The 27,955-nt window shown below is 42.7% G+C and overlaps 2 protein-coding genes across 5 annotated transcripts in view; one reads left to right on the forward strand and one right to left on the reverse strand.

Moving 5' to 3' along the window:
* NCAPG (non-SMC condensin I complex subunit G) overlaps nucleotides 1-12,090 on the forward strand; it is a 65,333-nt gene extending 53,243 nt beyond the window's left edge. The window contains exons 15-22 of the mRNA XM_061584151.1: nucleotides 1,596-1,814; nucleotides 2,198-2,379; nucleotides 3,871-4,045; nucleotides 6,432-6,593; nucleotides 7,209-7,389; nucleotides 8,399-8,482; nucleotides 9,576-9,648; nucleotides 11,583-12,090. Of these exons, the coding sequence (XP_061440135.1) occupies nucleotides 1,596-1,814; nucleotides 2,198-2,379; nucleotides 3,871-4,045; nucleotides 6,432-6,593; nucleotides 7,209-7,389; nucleotides 8,399-8,482; nucleotides 9,576-9,648; nucleotides 11,583-11,694 (1,188 nt within the window). The 3' untranslated portion in view covers nucleotides 11,695-12,090. The remainder of the gene's footprint in view (nucleotides 1-1,595; nucleotides 1,815-2,197; nucleotides 2,380-3,870; nucleotides 4,046-6,431; nucleotides 6,594-7,208; nucleotides 7,390-8,398; nucleotides 8,483-9,575; nucleotides 9,649-11,582) is intronic.
* Nucleotides 12,091-12,869: 779 nt separating this feature from the next.
* Nucleotides 12,870-27,955, reverse strand: part of LCORL (ligand dependent nuclear receptor corepressor like) — a 125,026-nt gene continuing 109,940 nt past the window's right edge. For 2 of the 4 annotated variants that reach the window (XM_061584140.1, XM_061584146.1), the window contains one exon: nucleotides 12,870-27,024. In XM_061584140.1, coding sequence (XP_061440124.1) covers nucleotides 26,915-27,024 — 110 coding nt within the window. In that variant the 3' untranslated portion in view covers nucleotides 12,870-26,914. The remainder of the gene's footprint in view (nucleotides 27,025-27,955) is intronic. The other 2 variants (XM_061584150.1, XR_009757832.1) reach the window with 2 other exon arrangements.

Below are 27,955 nucleotides of genomic sequence, written 5' to 3' on the forward strand. Positions count from 1 at the left end.
CGCCCATAAGGATTTAAAGTTGTCATTTAGTATGTCTGGGGAAAAACCGATAGGATTAAGGTTAAGTCTTAGCCAGAGATTAATTCTTGAGAGCCATATTCTGGTTTCTATTGATTGTGCTCCGGCTTCCAATCTAAGAATATTGTTGGGAACGCATGTTGGGATTGCCATTATGGATCTCAAGAAAATGGTCTGAATCGTTTCAAACTCTTTTGAAGTTGAGATTTTTGTTTGCCTGAGATCCATAGATTAATTGTGCTATTATTTTAGCGTTGAAGATTTTAATGGCCGGAAGAAAAGATTGTCCGCCAGTAGAGAAATAGAAAGCAAGTAGTGCTTTCATCGTTCTCTTGGCATTAGAAATCATGAGTTTGTTGTGCATGTGACAATGACCTGACGCTTGTATGACATACCCCAAATATTTAAAGGAGCTAACTTGTTCGATTTCATTTCCCTGTATTCGCCAGTGATGATTGTTTTTTTTCCTGGTGAAAGCAATAATTTTGGTCTTTTGGTAGTTTATCGTCAGTGACTCCGTATGGCAATAAGTTGCTAATTTAGCAAGAAGTCGCTTTAGATCGATTGGAGTTCTCAATATTAAAGCAATATCATCTGCGTATAAAAGGATGTTTCTCGATTTGTTAGCTAATATAGGAGGGTGTGTAGCTGTTGTTGAAAGACTATGTACAATATCGTTAATATATATATTAAACAATACTGGCGCTAGCACACATCCCTGTTTTACCCCTTTAAATGTTGGAACAGGGTTAGTTAAATATCCATTATTGTTGCATCTTATTTGCATATAAGTATTGTTGTAGAGACCCTGTATTAAGATAATAAGACGATTATCCATGACTAGATGGTTTAATTTTGACCAGAGACGGGGGCGGGATATTGAATCGAATGCTGCCCTCAGGTCCACAAATGCCGCATAAAGAGCTCTGGAGGGCTCCTCAACCCTTCCCAACTAATTTTGAGGGTGCACAGGGGGATGGAGGGGACAGAAGAGGAAGTTCCTTTGTACCTATGGAAGTCATTTGCACCAGCAGAGTTGCAACGTTGGATATGGCCCTATACTCATCTAAAAATGTACAGCTTTGCCTATTATTTCAACAAGGTTTTAAGTAGATACCTTATCCCAGTCTGCATCTGTGTTGGAATTGCTATTTAAGATGTTTTTAAAGGGGTTTTTTAATTATTCTTTTAAAGCTTTTTTTAAAAAAAGTTGTTGAAGATGTTTTGTTTTAATATGTTTTTAAGGATGTTTTGTTGTAATATATTTTAAAGTCTGCTTTTATGATGTTGTAAAGTGTTTTTAGTGTTTGTTGCCTTGGGTGCTAACTGGGAGGAAGGGTGGGAGGTAAGTCTAATAAATAATAATACTCATTTTTATCTTTTTCTAACTTGCATTTTTAGCATTTTGAGGGGGAAGAACCAACAGTGCAAGTGAAATTGGGATGATGCCTCAATTGGAGGGTTTTTTGCTTGCTCTCCCACTGTTGGAACGGCTCTAAAATAGGCGGGACGCTTGAGGCTAGTTTAACAGATTTCATGAATTCAAATGTCGTGTTGGTTTTTCTAATACCATCCAGGTCTTGCAAATAGATGAAATAAAAGTAAAAACAAGTGCTTTAAAGGCAGTCTTTGACCAAGTGATGATGTTTGGAATAGAACCATTCAAAGCAAAAAAAGAAAAATATTCTGAAAGTGAAAATGAAGAGAATGAAAATGAGGTGACTAATGAAACTGAAGAAGAAGCTACAACTGCCCACAATCTCCTTCAGCTTCTTTCTGGATTCTTAGAAAGTGAGGTAAGGCAGTGAAACCATCACATATAAATACAGGTTTGGAAGATAAATTAGGTTTTATCATAACTCTGTTTACGAAAGGATAATAGTGTGCTAGCCATTAAATGAATATGAAGGCGACAACTGATAGTTATATATTTTTGCAGCTTACTGATTTCAATAGAGGTTTCTTCAGCAAGGGAGAATAAATGATAATGGACGTTCTCTGGGGGAGATAATGTAGTTTGCAGTGGGGCAGCCCTTCTCTGCCTTCTCTGAACCCTTTCAGACATAGTGAGAGAGAAGGTAACTAAGGGTAAACCAATACAATTGTCTCTATTCCTTTTCAACTCTGCTTTAGTGGCTGTAATGAATAAAATGCAACCCTAATTAAAACTCTTCTTTAGTTTTCAGAACTCAGGACCATATCTGCTGAGGGCCTGGCCAAGCTGATATTCTCTGGGCGATTGATCAGCGCTAAGCTTCTTTCTCGACTTGTGTTACTGTGGTACAATCCAGTAACTGAAGAAGATACTTGTCTCCGACATTGCTTGGGAGTTTTCTTCCCTTTATTTGCTTACTCAAAAAGGTATGACCCCCCCACCCTTTTCTACATTGAATTGAATGTAACTGAGCAGGGGGGGGGGGAAATGGTGCATCGTTGTAATACTTGAATGAGAAAAGGTGCCTAACAGTGTAATGCTATTTATGCTTATTCAGACGTAAGGTCCACTAAGTTCAGTGGGACTTACTCCCAGGTCAGTGTGCATAGGATTGCAGTCTCAGTCCATTCTTGGTAGCCTTGTCCTCAAGATGTGTATAGCTGCCTTGAGTGGCTTGCCTTATTTTAGTGTGCTGGGCAAGTCCACTCTATATTTTTAACTGCAGCTGCCTATGGCTGTCTGCATCCACTCTGTTTTGGCAGTACCTGCTATTTACTTTCTCCATTTTGGCAGTACCCGCTATTTTCTTTTTTCCCTCCCCTGAGTTTGGGTTAACTTCTTACAATTTTCGTGTATTTCAAGTTTCTGGAAGCCTCTATATCTGGTAACAAAGAGGCTGGTTTTACAAGATTGTAAAGCTATATTTCCCCCCCCCCAGCATTGGGCATATGTGCAGAAAGCATAAATGACTTGGTCTTCCATTAATGCATAGAATTTACAAAGTGAAACAAGTCTCCCTGAATGTGTGGGGAAGGGTGTTAGCGCAGCGGCAGAGCATCTGCCCAGGTTCAATCCCCAGCACATCTCCAGATAGGCTGGGAGAGAACTCTGCCTGAAGCCTTGTGTCAGTGTAAACAATAAGAAGCTAGACAGACAGTACTGAGCTAGGTGGACCAATCAGCATAAGGCAGCTTCCTATGTTCCTATACGTTACAAGATCTGGACACTTTCTAGACTATTTCTGAAATATTATTTATCTAAAAGTCCCCTCCCTTGAACTAGTAGAAAAGAAAAGGCAAGCGCTGTCACTTCATTTGCCCACCTTTTCCCTTCTTTAACCTTGTTTTGTTGTTGTCATGGCAAGTGTGAATGTCAAGGTTGGAAAGAGGGATTTGCAGAGAAGAGGGAGGACAGAATGGGTTGGAAAGTGTAATGGGATAAAGAACTTACTGAGGATATTAGATGTTGCTGTCCTCTGTTCCGAGCACATGGTTTTCATTATAGATCAGTTGGCTTCAGGTGTGTGTGTATGCTTCTAGACATTGGCTTTCTTTATAATAATCACCACTTTTACAGGCAACTGGAAAGCTAATATTCCTACATGCTGGATACATGCAAGCCAATTGTCAACTTTGCTAGTCCCGGCCTTTTGGCAGGATCAACTGTCCTGGCTCCACATCTATGTGGCCTAATTCTAGGGAGGAAATCTGCTTTTCAGAGACAAGCAGGGCAGTGACCTACAGCTCTATCACATTGCCTTGCTTAGCAGATCAACAGCTCAAAAGCTCATTGTATTTGGCTTTTGGAGTATTGGCTTTAAAGTGCATGGTCTTTTAAAGGCGATGTAGTTTGATGCATTAGATTTTGGTAAACTTATAATGCATTGTATCAACATCCACTCCATTTTAAAAACCCAGGACAAATCAGGAATGCTTTGAAGAAGCTTTTTTTCCAACTTTGCAAATACTGTTGAATGCTCCTGCATCTTCACCTTTGTCTGAAGTTGATGTAGCTAATGTTTGTGAGCTGTTTGTGGACCTGACAAGACCAAGTGGGCTTAATCAAAGCACTAAGAATTCTCAGAACTACCAGGTATGTTGAATCCTATCCAAGGTCCTATTTTGTTGAATTGAGATTGAGCAGTGTGTCTTGATATTGGTAAATGCAACAAATTTCTAGTAGAAAAGAAATGTGCAATAGTGCCTGAAGATACTGGTTACAGTGTCTGTTGCATGTTGGTCTAACATCTCTGGCAGTAAAGGAGAAGAGATAAACTCTTGATTCTGTGTAGCTTCTCCCACTCCAGCCTAAGAATGGTTCTCTTACCACTTAGTGGAGCAACTTGCTTGGACATATTGCTCTGTAGGAGGAATGGAGACTCTCCTAGCCGTACAAAGACAGCGCAAGAGTGATGCAGTAGGAGTAGATTCTTTTGAGGCCCTCAGTCTGTCGGAAGGCAGAGCTGGGGTCCCAATCCCGGGGAGCTGGATCCCGGAGAGTTGGGAGAAGAGTATTCGGATGGATGGCAGAGGGAAGGGGGAGGAACTTCCCCCCTTTGGAGCGAAGACGAAACAGAGGAACTGCCAGTGATAAGGTCGCTTAGCAATGGGGAGCCTGAGCCCTCCCTGGACATTCTCACGCCTCCCCCTCTTTCAGGCTCAGAGCAAGAGGGGGAAGAGGGAGGGCTGCTCACAGCCAAAAAGCGGGGAGGCAGTTTACCATCAGCCCCTCCCCTATCCCCCATCCTGGAATCGGAAACTTCAGAAGAGGAGGGGGTGATGCTTCCCCCCTCACCGCGCACACGCAGACAGCTGAAAAGACAGGAGAGAAGGGGGGGAAGGCGGGCAGTACCTGAGGGGCAGTTAAGGAGGAGCGAAAGATTGCGCGCCCGTTTGGCCCCTTCTTAAAGAACAGGCGGGAAGAAGTCCCTTGCTCTGTCAACTTTCTCCCAATGCCGCAGGACCTGTATCCCTGTATTGATTCATGAGAAAACGCAGTCTTTGTTTGGACATTACCCTAATAAAACACGAATTAACTACAATCGTTGGTCTGGTTCCTGAGTCACATCCTGGGCCTGACACAGTCCAGTGGTTTTCCAAATTTCTGTCTCAAAGGGAACCTTAAGGTTGATTTGTCTGCTAAGGGTGTTTTGGGTGCCCTTTGTATTGTAGATGATTCTGGGGTATCTTCTAGGCTCATGAAGAGTGCTGGCTCACTTTGTTAGGCTGACTCATTGCTGTTTGTGAACACAGTGTACTCTGGAACACACTTGGCAGCCCCCAGTAGCTGTGCCTTCCATTGGAAGACAGGTAGTGGTGGGAAAGTTGTATTTCATCGGAGCTTGTTCACCATTTCAAATCTTCTCACTGAGTTCCTCAATCACAGTTTGAAAGCAACTGCTCTAGTCCAGAACAAAAGGAAATCTCGCTAGTTTGGACCACTTGAAATAAATGCTGTTGCACCGTGTGATGCCCTTCCCTGGCTCTCCCTGTCAGGTTCCTACCTGCTCGTGGTTACTGCCTTTCACTAGGCACCACCAGGGACTCCACCAGTCCAGACTGTCCTTTTTTATGGTTTCTCTCCCCGCTCTAGCACAGATCTCAACAGATCCCCCTGCTAGGCAGCACCACCAGTCACGTCCTATAACCAGTATTCCCAGAGACTCTGCCTGAGTCTCTCTATCAGGTTACCTCTGTGACTGAGTGCTTAAGCTGTCCCCAATCCCTTTGATCTTTATATATAATTCTGGTTTACTCTGAATACTTGTGGTGTTATATTATCCCCTTCACCGCTGCCACCATTTATTACCCTTCAGCCTTGGTATTTACCTTGCCCTCCCTTCTGGTCTGTGAAACCCCAGCCAAGGATCAGGCCTTTGGTAAACCAAATATATTTATTAAATAACAAATATAACAAGATTACTTTATAAAGGCACTTAAGCATATGGTTTCATCTATTCCTGAGGTACTGGTCTTAGTATTAATCCAAACTCCACACTCTCCTCACATCCACCAACTCTCCACACAATCTCCTCTCAAAAACCCACCAAAACAACCCACAACGTCCACTCCAACGTTCACCACCCAGATTTAACTGTCATCCATCCATTTATACTCTCAGCCATTTTAAACACTCAGCCAATCATCCAGCATTCTACTGCCCATTCACTCCCCCCTCCTCTTTCATTCCACTTACCATGCATCTCCTATACAAACTGCACTTACCATATATACACTAATACAGGAACATCACACACCACCCTTGAGGCCATAAGTTCCTTGAACTTGTAACAATTAGTAGCAGTCTATAGAATATTGTTTGCTTATCAAACCATGAATTGCAAGTAGCAAAATCCTGTCTCAGTTTATGGCACCTATTTCGCAGGGTCTCTGTATAGCATACCCCAAAGACCAGCTATAGGGGAGTAACTGCAGAAAATCCTTAAAACAATATTACAATGTTTTATTGACTTTTCCAGGGTGTGACGGTTCATGATAGTTTAGCAATGAAAATATGCAATGAAATCTTGATGGATCCAAGTTCACCGGATGTCCGTATTTATGCAAAAGCTTTGAGTTCCTTAGAACTCAATGAAGACTTCACAAAAGACCTCCTGGTTCTATTAGATGACATCCTTGGGGTAGGTAATAGCTTTTTTTTAAAAAAAGCAAGCAAACATTGGAGAGGGTTGTGTGCATGTAATAACATTCAAATGATAGCCAGTTAACTTCTGCTCACAGCAAGTGGAGCAAACTGAAAAGGGGAGATCCTTGTGTTGGTGAAAACAAGACTTTTCTGACCCTGTGAGAGAAACCTGGTTTCTAGAGTGTAGCTTGCCCGTCGAGTGCTTGCCTTGGGGTCAAGTAATTAGTAAATGACCCCTGGAGGACTTCATTTTGGAGAATGCATATTGCTGATAGGCCTTTTTTTGCATTTTAGTTAGTTGATTCTAAAAAGTCCATAGAATTAAAATGAGTGACTTAAAAACTTGAGATGGCTTTTGACAGTGTTCTCCAGCAACATTTACAGCATATGTCATGCTGCCTTTTGATTCTTGACAGTTATTTACTTGTGTTTCTTTATGTTAATGTGTTAGTTTTAGTTAACCTCAGGTTTAACAATCTCACATGTCTAAGATGGAAAAAATCCATGTGATGGTGTGTTGACATATATCCATTACACAATTGATTTCCACTTCTGAGATTAAATTACTATCTAAGATTAAATTACTATCTAATATTATCTTTCACTACAGAAAGTGACCGATAAACTGTGTTTAAGAATGATAGAAAAAGTGAAGAGCAACATAAAGAGGGGAAACACTGTCAGGGGAGATCTCCCTGAAGTGGCACAAGAAATTGACCTTTCTCAAGTAACTCTGGATACGCCCCATAAGAGTGACAGAACATCTAACTCCACTGACCAGAAGAAGGAAGGTAATGTAAAAAAATAGACTAGTGTATTTTAAAAATGCTTTGCGGTAGGCCATTCTGCAGAATAGTTGTCGAATCTAAACAGTACTTGCTATCTAAGGCTGCAACTCTAGGTACCCACTTATCTGGTGCTTATTTTTGAGTAGGCATGTGTAAGGTGAGACAAATCAAGTTAACCTAAGAGAGAAATATGTTACATTTTTGCTCCTGATTCCATATTGCTTCTGCATCAGCGACAGCATCCAGGGCATTTTTCTGCACAAGGCCCACTGAAATGAATGAGCAGGCCCTGCTTTATTTTTTGGATGTATGTACATATATTTCAGCATTTTATTATATTTATATTTCCCCTTCAATGAACTCAAGGTGGTGTGTATGGTTCTTCCTCCACCTTGTGGAGTAGCTTAGCCTGAGAAATGACTGTCTCAAAGTCACTCCAGTGAGTGGGGTCTTGAACCTCAACACTGCCAACATCCTTTTTCTTTGCATTTTTTACAGGATGATGGGCAGCAAAGTGCTGGCTGAGCCTGCAAGTGCTTGCCATCTTTTCTCCAGAATGCCTCTGAGTCCTGATGTGGCATAGCCCGGAGGCATATTGGGGAAATGAAGATAGTGGGTAGCTGCAGCCTCAGCTGGTGCTTTGCACAGCAGTGCCCTGCCATCCTGTGAAAAAAGAAAAAGGTTTCCCTACCAGCCATTGCCTGGTAAGCTTATCTAGAAGACAAGGGTGGCATGGAGTGATGGGGGCCCTCCAGGGTGGTGCAGGGTTCCCTTAGAGGGCACATTGCACACAGCTCCCCCAAATCTGGCACCCAGGCCTGTGAATGAGGGTTGTTGCTACTCATCATTTCAGTGGGGGCTTGTGCAGTAGAACTTCCTACTGGATTATGCCTCCAAATTTAGGGGCTGTGATCCTAAGCATAATTTTTGAGGAAAGGACTTAAAATCTGAGCAAATGTGCTTAGATGCTAATCTTTGCTTTTGAGTTTTTACTGTTTGTTATGTTAAATAGAAAATAAAGAAACCAGTCAGACTACTAAAGAGACAGAGAACACAACTGCAAAGTTGAGATCTACCAAAAGCAAAACTACAAAAGGTATTTAGTACTCTAAAGTAACTATATTAATGGTTTCTCTTTTGTGAGGGCTTAGGAATAGTTCTTAGTTTGTTTTTAAAAATTCACTATGTCTGTTTCAGGTGCTTTCTGAAATACTTTAACTTCATTATAGTCTGACACTGGCCAGTAATTTTTCCAATAACTGTCATGATATCAACTTCATTTTCTACATTGGGGAACCATGGATTGGGAATAAAGATAGTGGACTTCTGAGCCCTTTTAAAAAGCTGTGGAGTTGTTCTTCACATGCTACGTCGCACTGCAAAGTTCAAGTTGTCTTAGGTTAAATTGACCAGTCAGCCTAAATCAAGAAATGCAAAGTGTTTCTATGTGTACTTTCTATTAATGCACTTGTGGGACAGGGGATCATACTGTATGCTGCGTTTGTGTGGTACAGTGAATCCCAAAGTTGGCGAATGGCCAAAGATGGTCAAAATCCATGAATACTGACATCACTAATCCTTTTCTGTGGGAAGAGTGAATCCTGTGCTTTTGCTTCCTATTTTCCATCCCCTCTCTTTCCTCAGTCTAACTTCTGCTTTCTGGGATCTTCTAAGGAACATGGGCCCATCTATATATAACTGTTAGTGTGCTGCTGTATCAAAATGCTCATTTGCTTGTAGCATTGGCATTTACGTGCATGTACTTGCAGGTGTGGGGAACCTTTGGCTCTCCAGATGTTGCTGAACTACAATTCCCATAGCCCCAACAAGCATGGCCAATGGCTCTCCACTCTAATGGATGAGAGGCATTTGCCTTTTCAAGATGCTCCACTCCCTCTGGAAGCCCACTAATTTTGGCCTCCAGAACCACTAGTCACTTAAGTTACAGGAAATTTCCTTTTGACCCTTTTCAATCTTTGGGTGGTGATGGAGCTGCAAAGTTACAGCACACTTGAAGCCAGGCATTCTGAAGAGACCATTGTGTCAGGTAGTGCATATACAGTGACCATAGCTGAAAGAGTTTGCAGTGTTTCTGAAGAGACTGCACAGTGAAAACAGGCAGGATTAGTAATTCTGCCTCTTTAAAAGCAGCCTTGAATGAGGAAAAAAAAGTAATTTTTGATCTTTAGGTCTGGGGAAAATGGAAGAAAAGTTCGTGCCGAGAAGAGGAAATTGCAGAATTGTAGAGACTGAAAGTGAAAGGTAATTTTTGTGTATGTGTGTGAGAACTTGGAACATTTCTGCTACAACTACTGCTGTTTTGAATGGATAAACATTTTTTATTTTCTCATTCGCTCATGCCGCTCTTCTCTAGAAAAGGAGACATTTAACAAAATGGATCTGTTTAGTCATTTGTGCCACATGATTGCAACTTTGCGGAGCATTGGCTGACTTTGGCTGAACCCAGTTACAATTAAATTGTAGGGTCCTGCAGGGTTCATTCTGTTCCCAATGCTATTTAACATCTGTATGAAGCCCTTGGGTGCTGTCATCATTTGGGGCTTCGTGTCATCAGTATGTGGATGATATCAGCTCTGTCTCCATACCATTTGAAGCAGTTGTAGTTGTTCTGGTAATTAACTGGTGCCTGGAGGTGACCATTAATTAGATGACGTCTAACTAACTGAAGCTGAATCCTGATGAGATAGAGGCACTATTTGTGGTGGTTCCCATGTCAGGGAAATTGGTACTCTGCCTGTTTTGGATGGAGTTGCACTCCTCTTGGAGAAACAGATTTGTAGTCTGAGGATGTTCCTAGATCCAACTTTGTCATTTGAGGAACACATGGCTTCAGTGGCAAGTGCTTTTTTTCAGCTCAGGCTGGTTTGCCAGCCACAGCCATTCCTAGATCAGAAGAGCCTAGCCACAGTTTTGCATGCTCTGATAATCTCCTCTCTTGACTTTTGTAGTACACTATACATAGGGCTATATGAAGATGTGTGTTGCAAGATGTCTTAAGTTCGTCCTGGGCATTGCCCTGCCCTCAGCCTTCTAGATTTCTAAGTGTGGCTTTACCAGAGTGCCTGTCTGCTCCCTTTGCTGTGGGAAGTAGCGATAAAAGCCCTAAGGGAAAAAAGGAGGAATTTGGGAGTGGGGGGAGAGAGAGGACTGAGCTTCATCTAGCCACTGCCAAAAGACAGGTAAAGAGGACTTGTCCCTCTTTGTGGTAGTATCATCGCTGACCCCTTCAGGTAGGTGCTCTGGGAAGAGCAGGACTGCACATATTATACACATAATATCCAGTGAGGTTTCTGCCCATCTCCTCTCTAATTCTCACCCCTCTTGCTGCTCCTGTCCTCCATTGATATTTTGTAGACGTAATGGGGTCTGGAATGCAAGCCACATGGGACAGTGCTAGCTAGTCTCACAGAGACAAGTGTATCTGAAGAAGTAGGTTCTGTAGAAGGTATTTTTTGTTAGTTTCAATAATGGGAGCAGTGTCTTCCTTTAAGTGAGGATAACATTGGTTTAGGCAGTCTCACAGTATAGAGGGGAGATGTAATACCACGTGTGCTCACTCAGGTGAAGAAAATGTTATTTTTCTTCGGAAGACTTGGTTTTATGCATATGTAAACTTCTGCTTGAGCATCAATGAACTAACTAACTTTTCTTTAATCAAATGACAGCCCCAACATTTATGTCTGCATATATGCATATGCACACTTTTTAATTCTTGGGTTTTAAAGTATTCTTTTTAGCTTTTCATGCTTTGTGAGTATACAACTCTGAAACACTTTAAGATTTCATATCTGCTTTTTAGAACCTATTGTTTTGGTAAACCTAGAATAATGAAGGATCTCACATTGGCTGATCTGTCTGAACATTGGGGCAGTGGGGGGGCAGGGAGGCAGAATGATGACATTGGTTGATCTGCTATTATTCTTGACTGGGATAAGGCAGGAAAAAAGGGGAGGAAGGAACCTGAGAAGGCAGCAGGCCAAGGGAAGTGGAAAGGGAGAGGAGAGTTGGGACGGAGAATGGACAGAGAAAGGAGAGGTGCATGTAACTTTTGAGCTGAGAGGAAAAGAGGGCTGAATTTCACACACTGATTTGCTGTAAGAAGACAAATGATTGAGGGCAGACTAGTTTAGAGTAACTAAATGTGGATCATGACTTTAAAACATCTTATTTTGCAGCGAAGAAGTTCAACAATCTGTTTCACTGGCAAGTTCAAGACCATCACGCCGAGCAAAAACAGCAGCTCTTGAAAAAACCAGAATGAATCTCTCAAAGTTTCTAGACAAATAATTGGTTAACTGATTGAAAAGTAGACCAATAAAGCTTGATGTAAACCTACTTCTACTTCAATAACTCATTTTCTGGTGCATCCTTTTTCGTTTTGCATAATGGTACGAAAAGACTGATATGTTTCAAAGCAGGAAGACTTGCTTCTTGAATTTTGAAAGTGTTTTTTCTGACTTGTATTATCTTTTAAAAATTCAACTGTAGTGCCCAGTGTGGATGATCTGAGAATAGCATCAATTAATGCAGCTTTACTGCTTGTCTCACTAAATGCCAAGCTGCATCCTAGTTCATGCAGATGGTGCAAGAAGAAACCTACTTGTGGATTGTAGCCAGTTTTTTCCATTGGGAAATGTACAAACATGCTGTTGAAATCAGTATTTTATAAAATAGAATAATGAACATTTGTTGGATGGTGCTCATATTCTTTACTTCAATGGCTGTAAGATTATTTTGGCTTCAAAGGAAGGTGATTACTTTGAGTCAAAGCAGGATTATAAATGGGTTGTTACATTGCACAGAATTTCGGTACAAACTGTCACAAAATCCTAGAAATCTTGTTTTAAATCTCAGACTTCTTGCTTTCATATGTGAGAGATACTTGAAACAAAAGCCAGTACATGTTGTGCTTCATTAACAGTTTTCTCTGCCTTGATTGCAGAACTCTTTCCCTCTACTTAAATTCCTACTGTGCCATAGCTGTTTCATTACTGCAAGATGATATTTTTTATTATTGGAAATATTGTTTGTGTGTGTGGAGAGTATAGAGATGGCTAATGATCCATTGGTGCAGGGTACCTTGTGTGCTGTAATTCTCATCCGCTATGCCTGCCACCTTTTGGTGTAGAGTTTGTATTCATCATACTTTCAATGCTGCTAAATTTTATTAACAGCAGTTTGGAAATACTGACAGTGTGTTTCTTTGAAATCTTGGTTGAAATTTTTGAAATATTGAATATTAGGATAGTTGGCTTGATTTATTGTTAAATCTGGCTGTAGAAATGGAATATGGAATGTTCCATATTAAAAAAACACAGGCAAGGAAAACTTAAACAGAGACCCAGGACTAGCTTCTGAGTTAATCAAATGCAGGCTTGTGCTATAAGCCCCAGAGGATCTATTTTTAAAATAGACAACCTGAAGCATTTTGAAACAAAGCAAAAAAGCTGGTAGGTAGTTTGTAATAATTTTAATCAGAGTTTGATGTAACTTCCTACAAGTTGTCACCCCCATCACCAAACACTTAGCAGAATTTTTATAAAGTGAAGGCTTGTTAAATGACTGAGTTTGTTTTCTCTACAATCAATGGCCTTTCAGAATTTTAGAAAATGAGACATTTCATAGAATAAGTGAAAATTATGATTTAGAAAGCATACCATACACTCTGATAATTATAATCTGTGTAAGATTTTAAAAACCCTTTGCATTTTTATACAGCTTTGCACCAAGGTAAACTATCTACTGAATGTATGAATAACTTTTACACATCACATTACATAAATATATTAACATCTGTGCACAAAATAAAACCAGAGAATATATAATTAGCGGCAAAAGAATAGAAAAAATACAACATACTTTTAAATGAGAGTATCTCATTCTTATATGACCTATACTGAATTTGTCTTATATTTACATGCAAAGAGTTAGTCAACTAATAAAGTTCATGATCTACTATGAAACCACAACCCCAGCATGCCTTCTCATGATCAAAAATGTGTGTTCAGCGGAAACAAAATTGCACGCAATGTACAAAACAATAGTGCAAGAAGAGCTGGAAACTACTTGTTCTCTTCATTTTTGAGCTTTTGGTTAAAAACTATACAGCTGACCAGAGAGGCTGTTGCAAAACTTAGCTTCTACTCCATGAATAGATTTAAGGCACATCACTATTTTCACAGGTTGGCTGCTTATATTTTGTGTCATATGTTCCAGTTTTCAGAGTTTTTCATGTGGTTATGGGCAGGTCAAGAGTTCAATTTAGATTAAAAATTAAAACTAAATGTAGTAGCTATGTCAACCTGACCTTTATTGCACTGTAAAGAACATGAATTTTCATTGGCTTTCTAAATGCTGTCCTTGCTGCGACACTGTCCTATTGAGCTGAGCTATTCTGAACATACACAGGTCCCACTCCATCACTACTGTGACACTTGATTTGCCAATCAGGAACCGAAGTTTCAAAAGTGATTACCAGGGGTCTACTCTATCTGGATAATTTAAGAGGGTATAGTGGTTTTGAGCATACTTTTTAAACTCTTCTATAAATGGAAAAAGTTGCAATCACTTCTGCTTTGTAAAAGCAGAAAGCTACTGGCAGCTTCTGATTCTGGAATGTTCTTCAAGCTAAAGAATTATTCTTGTATTATTTCTCAACACAGCTAGAGACTTGTATATAAGATAACTTATCAATGGTATCAAAGTTGTTTGGGTTTCTCAGTGCATGTATTGGAACTGAAATACCTGTATATCCTGCCTTCTGTTACGGAAGTCAGGCAGCATGCATTCCTATCAAGGCACTGACCGGACCTGCTTAACTTCATTCTGCAAGGCTGCTGCATTATGTGTTTTTAGGTCAACCCCTAGGTCTTATAAACATTACGGTCATGGTTGTGAATCTCTGAATATAAAAAGCTTTGTACAACACATGGCTCTGGGTTGTAGTAAGGCACAGATGTATGTATGCTCTTCCATAACCCTCTCCCAGTAAGTAGGGAGACTAGGACAACTCTAGAATATGTTTGGTTGGATCCTGAGAGCCACAAGCAGAACAAATTTTGCAAAAGAGATATTAGGTCTTACCATGAAATGGTCTTCTCTGTTCATGTCAAAGATGATGTCAAGTGAGTAGCTAGCTCCACCTAGCGGTTGAAGGCAGAAAGAGTGCTGTTGAATTTTGCAGGGACTTTCTGCTCTCTGTAGCCCTTTGCCACCGTTCTTTCGATGACAAGCCAACTATATGGTTAAAGGCCATGTTAGGAACGACAAAAAACATCAGACAAGAAGAAACAGCACTGGTACACTCTCTGATAAAGGCCCATTGTGGAAGAAAGTTGGCAGCTCAGCCCTCCTAGGGGATGGCCCTGAGATCATCTTTGACATGTGCAGAGAAGACCGTTTCACGGTAAAACCAAATGTCTCTTCTCCTGTACATGGAAAGATAATCTCAGGTGGGACATAACAAAGCTGACCCATGTAGGGTGGGAATATTGCTGGGCTGTTAAACATTATTAGTCTTTGAGAATGTGCTGTAGCACTCTCCTCCCAAAGGCCACCTCTGCTAACACATAAGCATTTATTTTGTGATGTTTGATGAATGTATTCGGAGTAGCCCTTGTAGCTGCCCTGCAAATTTCTAGGAGTGAAGCATTGCGGAAAAATGCCGCTGATGTGGCTGCCATCTCAGTGGAGTGGGACACTATTCCAGCTGGGTGGGCCAGCCTCAGGGAGGCGTATGCTAGTGTGATACATGCCTTAATCCACCTCGCTAGTGTTGAAGTGGACACCTTATTCCCTAATGAAGCTGGTTGAAAGGACACAAACAAGCTGTCTGTCTTGTGGATGAATTCTATCTTGGAGATACATACTTTTAGTGCTCTGTGCACATCTAGTGAGTGCCATGCCTTCGCTGTGGGATGGACTGGGTTGGGACAAAAAGAAGGGAGCATTAGCTCTTGCTGACAATGAAAGTGAGACAGTACTTTACGATGAAAGGAAGGGACAGTACGGAGGACCACTCTCTTTATGAAACTCACAGTAGTGTTTAGTGACAGACAGGGCATTCATCTCAGATACTCTATGGGCTGAGGTGATGGCCACAAGGAACAGAACTTTAAAGGAAAGTAGACAAAGAGGGCCGTCAGTACTTTATGTAAGTCCCAAGTCGGGTAACGATGTACTGTAGGTGGTGCTGACATCGTTGCTCCATGAAGGAAACATTTGAGGAAGGGGTGAGATTCCAGTGGATTGTCCAGGGACCTGGACAGGATCACCCAGACAGCTGAAGCCTGGCACTTCAATGTGTTAGGTCTGAGTCCCAATGATAAACCCTCTTGGAGGAAGGAGAGGACCTCGGTGATACCTGGTTTCCTAAGAACCATGTTGTTCTTCTGCACCCAGTGGAGAAGGCCTTCCACATACCTTCGTATATCCTTATGGTGGATAGACGTCAAGAGGCCATCATTGTGTCCACAACTGGAGGAGAAATGCCTTTCTTTAGCAAACATTGCCTCTCAATTTCCAGACATGAAGGGCTAGCCACCCCGGGTCTGGGTGTAGAAGCTGTCCTTGAGTCAACAAGTCCTCCCTGAGGGGAATCTGCTATGGAGGATTGACCGATAGGTTGAGGAGCTCCGGAAACCAAGGCCTCCTTGGCCAGAATGGAGCTACCAACAGAACTGTTGCTGTCTCGGCTTAGAACTTTTGGACCACCCTGGGAATTATTGGAAGTGGCGGGAAGGCATATAGTTGATCTACAGTCCACTGGGACGTCAGAGCGTCTATTCCTTCTGCCTCCGGTGTTGCAAACCCAGCAAAGAACCATTTTACCTGGTGGTTGAGATGAGTGGTGAAGAGGTCCACCTCAACTCTTCCGAAGTGTGCTATCATCTTATGGAAGGCCTCCAGGTGAAGTTTCCACTCTCCCTGAGAGAATTTTGTCCAACCAGTCTGCTTGCTCATTGTTTTCGCCTCTCAGGTGTTTTACCACGACAGAGTCCAGATGGGTCTCTGCCCACTGGAACAAAAGTGAGGCTTCCTTTTGGAGGTGGACTGAGCATGTGCCCCCTTGATGGTTTAAATGAGGCTTGGCTGACACATTGTCCTGACAAGCACCGTCCCCATCTGGTGCGACTCCACAAAGTGTTTGAGTGCCAGCTGAATCATGCAAAGTTCCAGAAGATTGATGGGGAGAGGATTCCTGAGGTGACCAGGTTCCTTGAACCATCTGTCCCTGTCATGCATCTGATGTGATGAGAGTTCAAGGGGGATCCTGCAACAGTATGCCCTTCAGTAGATTAGGTTCGTGTATCCACCCCAGTAGGGATTGATGGACCGCCGGTGACAGCTCCAGTCTCAGGTGCTGTCTGGCTACTATCTTGATCTGGAAGGGGAGCAGTGCCCACTGTAGAGGACAAGAGTGGCAACACACCCATAGAGTAATTTGGAAGATTGAGACCATTAAGCCCCGGGCTGCAGCAAGTTGGATGAGGTCTACTAAAGGGGAGGTCGGGAGGTGTGATATTGCCATGTATATCTTGTGGATCCTGTCTCGTGCCAGAGTTATAACTCCTTGTTGTGAGTCTATAGTGGCTCCGAGATGGACTATGCATCTGGAAGGGCACAGTTGGCTCTTGGCTTGATTGATTAGGAAACCATGGTCCTTTAAACATGTCAAGGTGATGTGTAGATCCTCCCAAGTGTTGTGCAACAATGGGGACCTAATTAGGAAGTCGTCCAGGTAGGGAAACACATGGACCCCCTGTGTCATGAGGTGTGCTACCAGGGCAACTTCAACTTTTGTGAAAACCCTGGGGGTGGATGATAGGCGAATGGGCATAGCCCTGTACTGGAAGTGTCTGTCCGCGACTGCAAATTTGAGGTAGCACCTGTGAGGGGGGAATATGGGGACATGTGGGTAAGCTTCTTTCAAGTCGATTGATGACAGAAAGTCTCCCTGTCTCAGAGCCTCCTTGACTGTCATCAAGGTGTCCATGGGAAACTTGCAGTATTTCAAGTAGTTGTTCAAGTTCTTCAGGTTGAGTACCGCTCTGTACAAACCGTCTTTTTCCGCAACTGTAAAGAAGAGTGAGTAGTTTCCTGAAAACCTGCCAGGACAGGTTCCATTGCTGTGATTTGCCGTAGGTGAGAGACTGCTTGATAAATCCTCTCCCTTTTGTTTGGAGCCCCAGAGACAGGAGAAGGGATAAATCTTGGAGGGGGGAGGTTGTAAATTCTAGCCGTAGTCCATCCCAGAGGATCTGCAGCACCCACGGATCTGATGAAGTCTTCCTCCAACGATGAACAAATAATTGGAGGCAGCCCCCCAGTGCAGCGGTGCTGGCATCAAAATTGGTGTTTATTTGCTCGCAACTGGGTTCCAAATCCAGACCTGTTGGAGAAGCGTTGTTGTTGGCCCTTGACCTGGTTGCGCCGTCTATAGCCGAAGGAGCAGTTGGAAAGGCTCTCCTTTGGTCTTCCCGATGGTCTGGAGCCTCGAAAGGACTGGGACGTTTGGTAGAGGTGGAAAGTTCTTCAAAAGGATCTCCTGTCATCCCTCTGTTTGGTGGAAGGCATAGATTTTTTTCTTTTCCTTAGATTTCAGGACACCCTCGAGGGCGGTGTTGCCAAACAACTTGCCTCACATGTAGGGTGCAGAGGCAAGGGTGGAGTGGGCTGTGGCGCAACCAAAGGGTCCTGTGAGTAAAGATACCAGCTGCTAACGATCTAGCTGAAAAATTGCATGGCATCCATGGTGTCATGGCCCCATCGGAGGACTCATCAGACGAGGATGACTCGGGAGTAACAGCAGCAGACCCAGAAGCAGCAGACCCAGAAGGAGAAATGGAGGAATCTCCTGAGAACCCAGCTCCTTCTCCCCCTCAGCTGCAGAGCACCCCAGACACAGCTGAAGCCCTTCAGCCAGATACAGACAGTGAACAGGATACTCCCCCCTCACCTGCAGAACGTAGACAGCAGAAGGTCAGGCAGAAGAGGGGCAGGCCTGTCCACTTAAGGCCAAAACGCCGAGGGCTCACACCTGCTGACAAACCTGCTCCTTAAAAGACAAACCTTGGCTTCAGCTTGTTGCTGACTACAACGTCAGGCGTGGCTTCGTGTGTTTCCAGATTCCCTGAACCTGATCTCGGACTGACCCCTTAGCACTTGAACCCGGACCTCTACTGACCTCTCTTCTGGACTTCTGGCTTGGCACATAAGCTTGGAAAGGGTCTTGCCCTTATCACGCTTCATCCTTGTTAGCCTGGCAGATTTACGACCAAGCTGCCAGCTAAGGACTTTCCCGCCCTGGTAAATACCCAGGAATTTCCAGCCCCGCCTGCACTGCTGTCTCGGTGCAGAGCTGACACATAGAGGCATCTGCCATGAAAGTTACTGCCCAGGTGACTTTCAATAGAGACTTGTGGACTTGAGCTGAGTCCTGCTGTAGGCTGTCTAAAAGGTCTTCCAGCCACAGGAGGGAGGCCCTAGCAAATATCAAGAGGGCAGACACTGCCCGGATGGACAATGCATTAGCCTCATGGACTCTCCTGAGGCCCTTGTGCATTTTGCATTCATTCAGATCCTTAAGATGAGCATCTGAGTCCTTCGGGTTCAAAGATGGATTTAGTAGATTCACTATCGGGGTGTCTACAAGGGGAACTTTCACTTGATCCATGATGTGTTGCTCCAGGGTATGATACTTGTTCACAATTAGGACTGACTTCTTAAATTGCAATGGGATGTCAAATTCTGACTTTATTACCTTAGGCAGCAATGATGGGAGTTTAAAGACCCTCTGCTTGGGTTTTGGGTCTGGACACATAGCAGAGACTCTATTTTTTTTTATTAATTTTTATTCAAATTTTCAAAAACAAAAAACAACACAAAACAAAAACAATTATACAAAAAAAATAAAATGTTGACTTCCGATTTGTCGCAGATCAACCATAGGTCTACAATATATAACAATCCTATCTCTAAAATTATATTACAAAATCACTTTCCTCCAGTAGTTATCTTAATTAATCATCAAATCTCATAAATATTACTTTATTCTTTCCACAAAAAGTCCAAAAGAGATTTCAATTCCTTGAGAGATATATCTTTCAATTTTTCTCCAAATAAACATGTCGCTTAATCCATCTTGATTCAAATCTATTAGGTCCAGTAATTTCAGTAGCCATTCTTCCATTATCAGTATCCCATAATAATCTTGTTGTCATAGCCATAATCCAAATAAACATATCGATTAATCCATCTCGTCGAATCTATTAGGTCCAATAATTCCATAACCATTCTTCCATTATCAATATTAATTCCATCTTCCATCTTCAATAGTCCTGTTAAATCCAGTGGTTTCAGTATCCACTCATCCATTATCAGTATCTCATGATGATCTTGCTGTCATAGCCATAGTCATATAACAAGAGTCTGATGGGAATTTCCCCCTTCACAAATATGTCCTTGCCATCAATTCTAAATATGTTGCTGAAATATTGTTGTAAAATCACTTCTCTGCTCTTCTTTTTTACAAAATGCACTGGCTCATCTCTTAAGAGTTTTTCCATTGTCACATATTTGTAATTAATTCCATAGATTTTTTCTATGTCAAGCTCCATCACATCATTCCAGTCAAGAAAATTATCCAAGACGTTGATAACTTTATCACTAATATCTTCATTAGTTTCTTCAGAGACAACGTTGAATTCCAAACAGTAAACTTTATTTCTAACATCCGTAAACTCCAGATCTTTTTCCAATTCCTCATTTGTTCCAGTCTCCATGGCTTGTATCTTCCCTTTAATTTTTCTTTTCTCATCTCTAATCCCATTAAAATCCTCTTTCACAGAATCCCCTATTTTTTTAAACTCCTGCATCATTTTGCTAAGTTCAATTTTCATCTCCTGTCTGCCCTGTCTCAGGGTTTGTTTCATTATCTCAATCTCACTCATTATTTTCTGAAACATAATTTCTTCCATGGTCTCAGTCACTTTCCTGGTTGTCATTCTTAAAACCACAAAAACAAAAAATTATTTCAGCCACAATTGGGTTAATGTTTCAGGCTTGCAGACATCAATACAGCCTGTCTTATCTCTTATATATTCAGGAAAGCAAAACAAGTTTAGTTCCCAGCTTCAAGCAGTTAGTGGCGTCGTGAGTAAGCAGATTCGTCAAAATGAAATAGACCAAAAAAAAAAAATAGTTCCAGACATGATACTCCAAAGTTCATAAATCAAATTTGTTTATTTTTTTCCCCTCCTCGAAATAAAAATCCCTCTTCCGTTAATATCTTTAGAATGCATTTCCAGGCCCGCTTTTTGCAATAAAAACAAAGATAAGCTTTTTTCGATTTCTTTCCTCCTTAGTTTCGTGAGTGAAAGAGAAATTTTTTAACTCACCCAGTTCCTTATAGCTGATTCATTGACAAATCTCTTTTTGGTGCCACAATTTAAACCAAGTAAAAAAAAATGGAAAGAAGGATGCTTGCCTGTTAGTTCGTTTTTCTTTGGAGAAAAGATAAACGTGTCGCTTAATCAGCAAGAGCTTCGATGGAAGTCCGTCCGGCATTCGCTGGCTGAACTTTCTCTCATAAATTAATGAAATCTAGTCCTCCCAACAAAAACAGGCTTTGTGGTTAATCTCACGTTTCTCCCTGACCAGGAGAAAATCTTAACCAGTCAAAAAAAAAACAAAACATTCTGACTGATTAAAGCTGAAAAAACTTCATCTAAGACAAGAGCTTGTCTCAGAGGCAGCACAGGCGAATCACCCTTCCATAGCAGAGACTCTAGACGTTGAAGGGGCTGGAGGATCTTCCAGGGAATTTAAACTGAGAGCTTCCAGGGCTTTCCACAAGAGCGGAATAAAGTAGGCTTCCTGGAATATCCTGTTGGTCAAAACCTCTTCAGATTCTGAATCCCCACTCTATTCTTCGTAGAGAACAATTAACTCATTGTCTGGGTCAGTTGTCGAATCCTCTGGAGGAGGTGGTGTCTGCCCTGGGCGGTGGCATAGGCATCCAGTGATGCGCAATTAAGTGGAGGCCGCACATTTGAGGATGAGTGGGGTCTCTGAGCCACATGGGCCCTAGATGGGACTAGATTGGATCCTCCTGCTGCTGCCATGTTCTCCACAGGGTGTTGGTGACGGATAGGTCTCTGGCCAGGTCCAACAAAAGAGATTTCCTCAGTTGTTCCTTTAGTGGCTGTAGTGTTTGAGAAGACAATTGCAGCTGTAGAGGCTGAGCATAAGAACAATGAGGATGAGGCTGTGCCACTCCCTCCCCTACCTCTTGCATGGTTTGAAGAGAGACAGGTGTTTCCTAGAAGCCCAAGAAGGGTTCTGGAGATGATCTGTTAGAGAAAATGTTGTTTAAAGGAGGAGGGGGTTGGGCACCTTCCTCCTCTGATAGAGATTCCAGGTCCCTTTGAGCCCTACAGGCTGTCCATGCCTCTGCGCACAAGCTGCGAAGCTTTTGTTGGTTGCTGAGATCCCTCAAAGCAACAGAATCCACCCTGCTCGCTAATGCACCTGCCTCATCCACGTTGTGCCTGCTGGTAGAGGGGCAGGCTAATGCTGCCTCTGCCTCTGAAGTCATTCCCCACCTTGTACCTGGCCTGTCTAGGTAAAGGAACTGGTGCAGAATCCCATTTGGGGGAGGTGGGAGTGGCTTGGACCTTTTGGCTGGGACCGTTGATTTGCAAGTTGCTCTCCCTACTGGAAGCAACCTGAGCTGCAGGACTTACAGAGCAGGCGGCTGGCCATTAATGCCGGAGGGATGCCTCGGGAGGGGAAGTTTGCGCTGACCCCTGCCGTGAACTTTGCAGTCCTCAGGTGCGGGCAGGAGGTGGGGGAGGAATGAATCTCAAAGTGGCATGCTCCTGGCGAGGCTGCTGCACTGCGGAGGGTGCTGTGAGTGTGTCTGCCACTAAGGCCGAGTGGAGGCTTGGAGGCCGTTGTTAAGGTCGCTGAGGTGTAGCCGCTGCGAGGCTGGGAAACTTGGAGGCTTCTGAGCGCCAAGCCTTAACAGGCAGGAGGAGACAAAGGCTTCAGCAGTGACAGAAAGGTGGGAGAGAATCCACTGCTGTTCAGAGGGCCTCCTGAAGTGGCCTAAAGCTGTAGCCTGCTGGGGTGTGTGTGTTTGAATGCCACCATTAGAGCCGCTGCCGGGATGGCGGCAAGTGGCTTCAAGTCTTCTTCGTGCCAAGTAAAAACAGAGGGGGGGATCTAGCTTGTGGGCAGCAGGAAGAGAGGGATTCTGCCACCAAGGAGACCTCCCACTGCAGCGGCCTACAACCGAGGCCCACTGAAAAGGGGGGGGTTGTTGTTTTTTTAAACACAGAGGGAGAAATGAAGAAAAAGGAAGAGGAAAGAAAGCTAGGGAGAACAGGAGTAAAGAATATAAAACACAAAGACAACTATACAGGCCTGAACCAAGGAGCAGAGAGCAGAATCAACTGTTCTTGGTGAAAGCAGAAAGAGAATTGTGGGGAAAGGCTGCAAAGAGCAGGAAGTCCCGGCATAATTCAACAGCGCTCTTTCTGCCTTCAACCGCTAGGTGGAGCTAGCTACCCACCTGTGATCATCTTTCCATGCACAGGAGAAAGGGACTTGTTTGTCTTCTTCCCCCTCCCCCATACCTGAGGGCTAGGGAACCTTTCACACAATGTGAAAGAGGTTGGTGCAGGACGGAGAACTAGCCAAATTGTACCTTGCCTTTACTTATATACTACACTTATTCTGTGGTGGCAGCAGTACTTGCAGAGGAAGGCAGCTATTGAATCTCTTTGCGCTAATCTAAATAGCATGGATTCATAGTCTGAGAGTGCAGCACTTGAACGATTTCAGCCTATTTATTACTATTTATTAAATTTATGTGAGCCAGTGTGGTGTAGTGGTTAAGGTGTTGGACTACGGCCTGGGAGACCAGCGTTCGAATCCCCACACAGCCATGAAGCTGACTGGGTGACCTTGGGCCAGTCACTGCCCCTCAGCCTCAGAGGGAGGCAATGGTAAACCCCCTCTGAATACCGCTTACCATGAAAACCCTATTCATAGGGTCGCCATAAGTCGGGACCAACTTGAAGGCACTCCATTCCCATTCCATTAAATTTATGTCCTGCCCTTCCTCCCAGGAGGGCATATATTCCAAAGGTTCTGTGGGAAGAACCACAACTATATTTCCAATACTCCTGTGCAACTGAACCCAATTGGAATTCATCTGTGTTTTTGTAGGCAAAGAGCTTCAATGCTCTATAAATCATGCTCAACAGCCTCTTTAAAAGGCATCTGTCTGTAACTTCTGCTAACAAATATTTCCAGTACTCCCTGATCAACAAACATAGATAACTGGTGTCTTGTTAGTTAATCTAATGAAGTGCCTGAACTACCTTTTTCTCTCAGAGGAACTCATTATAGTTACATAATTTTGGCTCAAGCAACAGAATGGAGTTAATGACCCCAGCAGTTCAACACCATGTTCCCAGGCCATGACATTCCCTTACAGAGAACCTGGTTTTTCTGGGCAATTAAGCAGCAAAATGTTTTCTACTTAGTATGTTAACACTTATTGACAGGTTTAGGGACAGTAAGTGTGTCAATACACTCAAGTAGCTGTTGCTGCTTTTTATGGGGAAATGTCAAGTGCTGCATTTGGGTACAACCACAGAACGGATGTGATGGGGTTGTAGTGTGCATCCCCAACAGGGGTCACTAGCTGCATAGAACTACAGATGGATTGCGACTAGTGACTATCAAGGTTACTATTAAATTAGTCACTGGCAGCATTGAGATTTTAACTCATACAAGTCCAACGCTAGTTGCTCCACCTAAAACATGCACATCTTTAGAAAACACTCAACTCAAATAGTATAGGAACTATGCTGCTGTAAACATCCAAATGCCTAGTATAACACCACAAGTCTTACATGAATGACTCCGCATGTTTGCTATTTGGAAGAAGGCTGCAAGGGACCGTCAGTTAATTCCATTGATCAAAATCTTACCTTTTTTTTTTTTAAGGAAGTGTAGTTGCCGAGGCCAAGACCCAGAAAGCCATGGTTTTGTAACTGCATGCTTCCCTGCTTTGCTTACCATTCATAACAATCTAAATCTAAAAAATCCATGAAAAGCAAGCATTGTTTATGGCCAAATACGCTTATTTACAAAAAATAGATATTGAGTAGGTTAAGCATCAAGTGCAAGATGGATTTCCAGTCTCCAAACATTTATTATTTTCTATATTTGAGCGTTGTGCTTTTAATGTATCATTGTGAGCCACTTCAAGCTCTTGGATGATCAAATTCTTAGATTTACTCTGCCTACTTCTAGAGCCTATATATGAGGATACTCCTCCCAGTCTTAGGCACTACCTGACTGCTAAAAAGATGATAATCCTGGAGATGATCTGTACACAGGTAGACCTGTGGGTAGACCATCCCACTATTTCCAATGACTTCTGTGGGGATATGGAATCCCTTGCATCTATCAGCCATGCACAGGGGAACCTACATTCAGGGATCTGTGCATACTATGCTCATGGAATACCTCCTCAATCTCCCTGCTGGGGAAAAGGAATGCAGTCTAGACATTTCCCCATTGGGTTGATGAGATAAAGGAGCCATGAGCATTACTGTGTTTGCAGATTGATAATTTGGGGTTCATGAGTAGAAATGTCAAAGCAACCACACAATGACAATTTTTAAAAGGTATATAAGTGCCTTTTTCACTATTGATGGCATAATTATACGTTATAGTGCAAAGGTTTACATAGCTCTGCTGGAACAGATACTGTAGAAAGCAGCCTGCAATGGATTTCTCTTATAGTTACTTTTGCCAAATCTCTAACAATCCATTTATTCTGCTTGTATTAAATCATTGCAAAATGTAAAATGTTCTGGCATTTTTAATACATTTATTTAAAATATAATTTGCAAAATGAGTAGATGAACACACAAAATTCTTTTGAGAAATGCCTACTATGATTATACACTGTGGATTGATTTTTTTTTAAAAAAAATCTGAATTTAAAATCAGTTTATTAAGCAAAGCTAAACCATAAACTGCAATGCTCAAATACTAAAGAAACACCATCCAAGTGATATACATGTGCACAAACCCCTTGCTGCACTGTTTCTTGGTGCTTCCATGCAGATACTTCAGGCTGGGAAGAAAGAGCAGAGCTGCAGACTACATGAACCAAGCTATAGATGATTGTCTTTTCTGTCTGATGAAAGCCTGGCAGCTCTGGCTCTGGGGAGAAGCCAGAGAGAAATATTTCGGCCTCCATGGAAGTATATCCTCTTTTCCTTGAATATACAGACCCTTTTCCAAAGCTATGATCTTGGAGACTTCTGAAATCCATCAAAAGTACATGATGTACAAGAATGTAATTGATAAGTGGGTGCAGAGGTAGATTTATTACTGGAATAATATCTAGGAACCCTACACGTTTCAAGCTACACACAGTTCATAATCATGGGGTAGCATCAGTCCTGATCTAGAACAATACAGTTTCAAGTCACTCTCCGTTTCCTCTACGCTCAGTATACAGACTAGTGCCCTGGACCAACAAGAGAGATATGTGTGGAGAAGCAAGCTTCTGCTAACATAGCCAATGCAGATGTGCACCTATCATGACTAGATTGGAGATGAGGCTGGGGAAAACCCTTCCAACCCTACGGTAAATAAGGATCAACAATGCTAATCCCAGTGACTTTTATATTCATTTTCTCGAGGAGTACCAGTGTATTCCACATGGTATCTAGTTAAACATGTAACTTCCACAGTTGCATTCCTGTAAGCCTGTTGCAGGTGAGATAACAGTCCAGGTATCCAGTAAAGATCCCTTACTATCAAACAACTTGCCAATCAAGTTGCTGTCAAAGGGACAATTTTAAGGAAGCTCTGCAGGCTTTTAACACAAAGAAAACAATATACATAATAGGGCTCATTACAGCAATCTCAACTATACCAGAGAGGTTTCTGAAGCTGCTATTTTCTGCAGGGTCATTTCCAAGGTTCTTAAAAAACAACAACAACCCACACATACATCTTAAGACTCATATCTCAAGATACACACAAAATGTCACACAAAAAGTTAGACAACAATATTTTTTTGGGGGGGGGGATATCAGAAAGCCAGTTTGCCAAGCATGTGACTTCTGGGCACTACAACTGAATGACTAATCATTCTTAAAAGAGATTTTGGCATGCATGTTCAGACATTAGTCATTTGATGCTTTCTTTGTTATAAGAATGGGTGCAATCCCCCAGGGCACTTTCCCAGAAGACCCTGCCTGAACATCAGAATAAGTTCTTAGCCCAGGTGGAACACGCTGCTGTGCAGCAACCCAAACAGCCTCCAGAAATGTAGTGTATAGCTCTTTGAAGCAGTTTTGTTTAGTTATAGCAATAACTTGCTCAGTTTTTACAATCATTCACAGTATTGCATGCTTATCAGGGACTACATGACAGATGGACTCATCTTGACAATTCATGGGTTTTGCTTTTAGACTTGGGAGCTTCCATGAAGAGGCAACTGAAATGGGATCATGGAGTATTCGACAGCTCTGCTTGCAAATCCTCCCAGCAAAGGCAGTCCAACAGGTTTAAGAGGCCCTACAAAAAAGAAGCAAGCAGTTAAGACCTGGACGTCATACATTTTTGTATGTATGATGTGTGTGGCAATAATCACAGATCATGTATCTGGCAGAAGGTTGTGATGGTACAAACATAATATATTTATTCTTCTTTATAATTTTTGTCAAAAGCTATTTTTCTTTTTAGAAATCAAAAATTCAATTCTTTGGTCCCAGTGAAATCAGTGGGACTTTAGTGCTTAGTGTGTGTCTAAAATTTACTGAGGATCTGTCAGTGGTTTGCAAGTGAGAAAGTTTTACAAAGTTGTCAAGTACCTTCAATTGAATTATCAATTGAAAGTATTTACCAGAGGCTTCCCCCTACGTGCTTCGCATGCCAACCCCACCCAGGGACTCCCAAACACACACCCACAGCCACCCAGGGACTCCCAAATATACACTTATGGGCTTTCAACACCCCCCAGGGACTCCCCCCCCCACACTCCGAAACACACACACACAGAGCCAGGGGCTCCCAAACACACACAGATTCCCAAACAGGTCGCCCACCAAATGAGCCACAAAGCATCTTCTTCTCTCCCCCCGAATGGGTTGCCAAGCTTCCTCCTCTCCTCCTCTTTAGATCTTCTCCTGCGAGGAGAAGGGAGGCGGCCAGATGAGGTGAGTGATAAACACAGGAACAGTGGAAAGTGGCTGAGGCACAGCTTCAGCAACCATCCTGTTCTCCCACTGCTTTCTTCCTCGTTGCCTTCTGCTGCTGAGGCTGTCAGTGAGGTGGTGGGGGAGCAACAGGAGAGCAGATGAGGAACTACCCTGATGAAGAACTACCCTGGGCTGTCCTGACTGTGGCTCTCCAGAGCCACCTAGCTCTCCCACCTTGCTTGCTCAGTTGTCCGCCAGCTGTCCTCACTTGCCTCATGCCTTCACTACACTTGCCTCACGGCCAGTGC

This window comes from Rhineura floridana, chromosome 9, assembly GCF_030035675.1.
Source record: "Rhineura floridana isolate rRhiFlo1 chromosome 9, rRhiFlo1.hap2, whole genome shotgun sequence".
Taxonomy (NCBI): domain Eukaryota; kingdom Metazoa; phylum Chordata; class Lepidosauria; order Squamata; family Rhineuridae; genus Rhineura; species Rhineura floridana.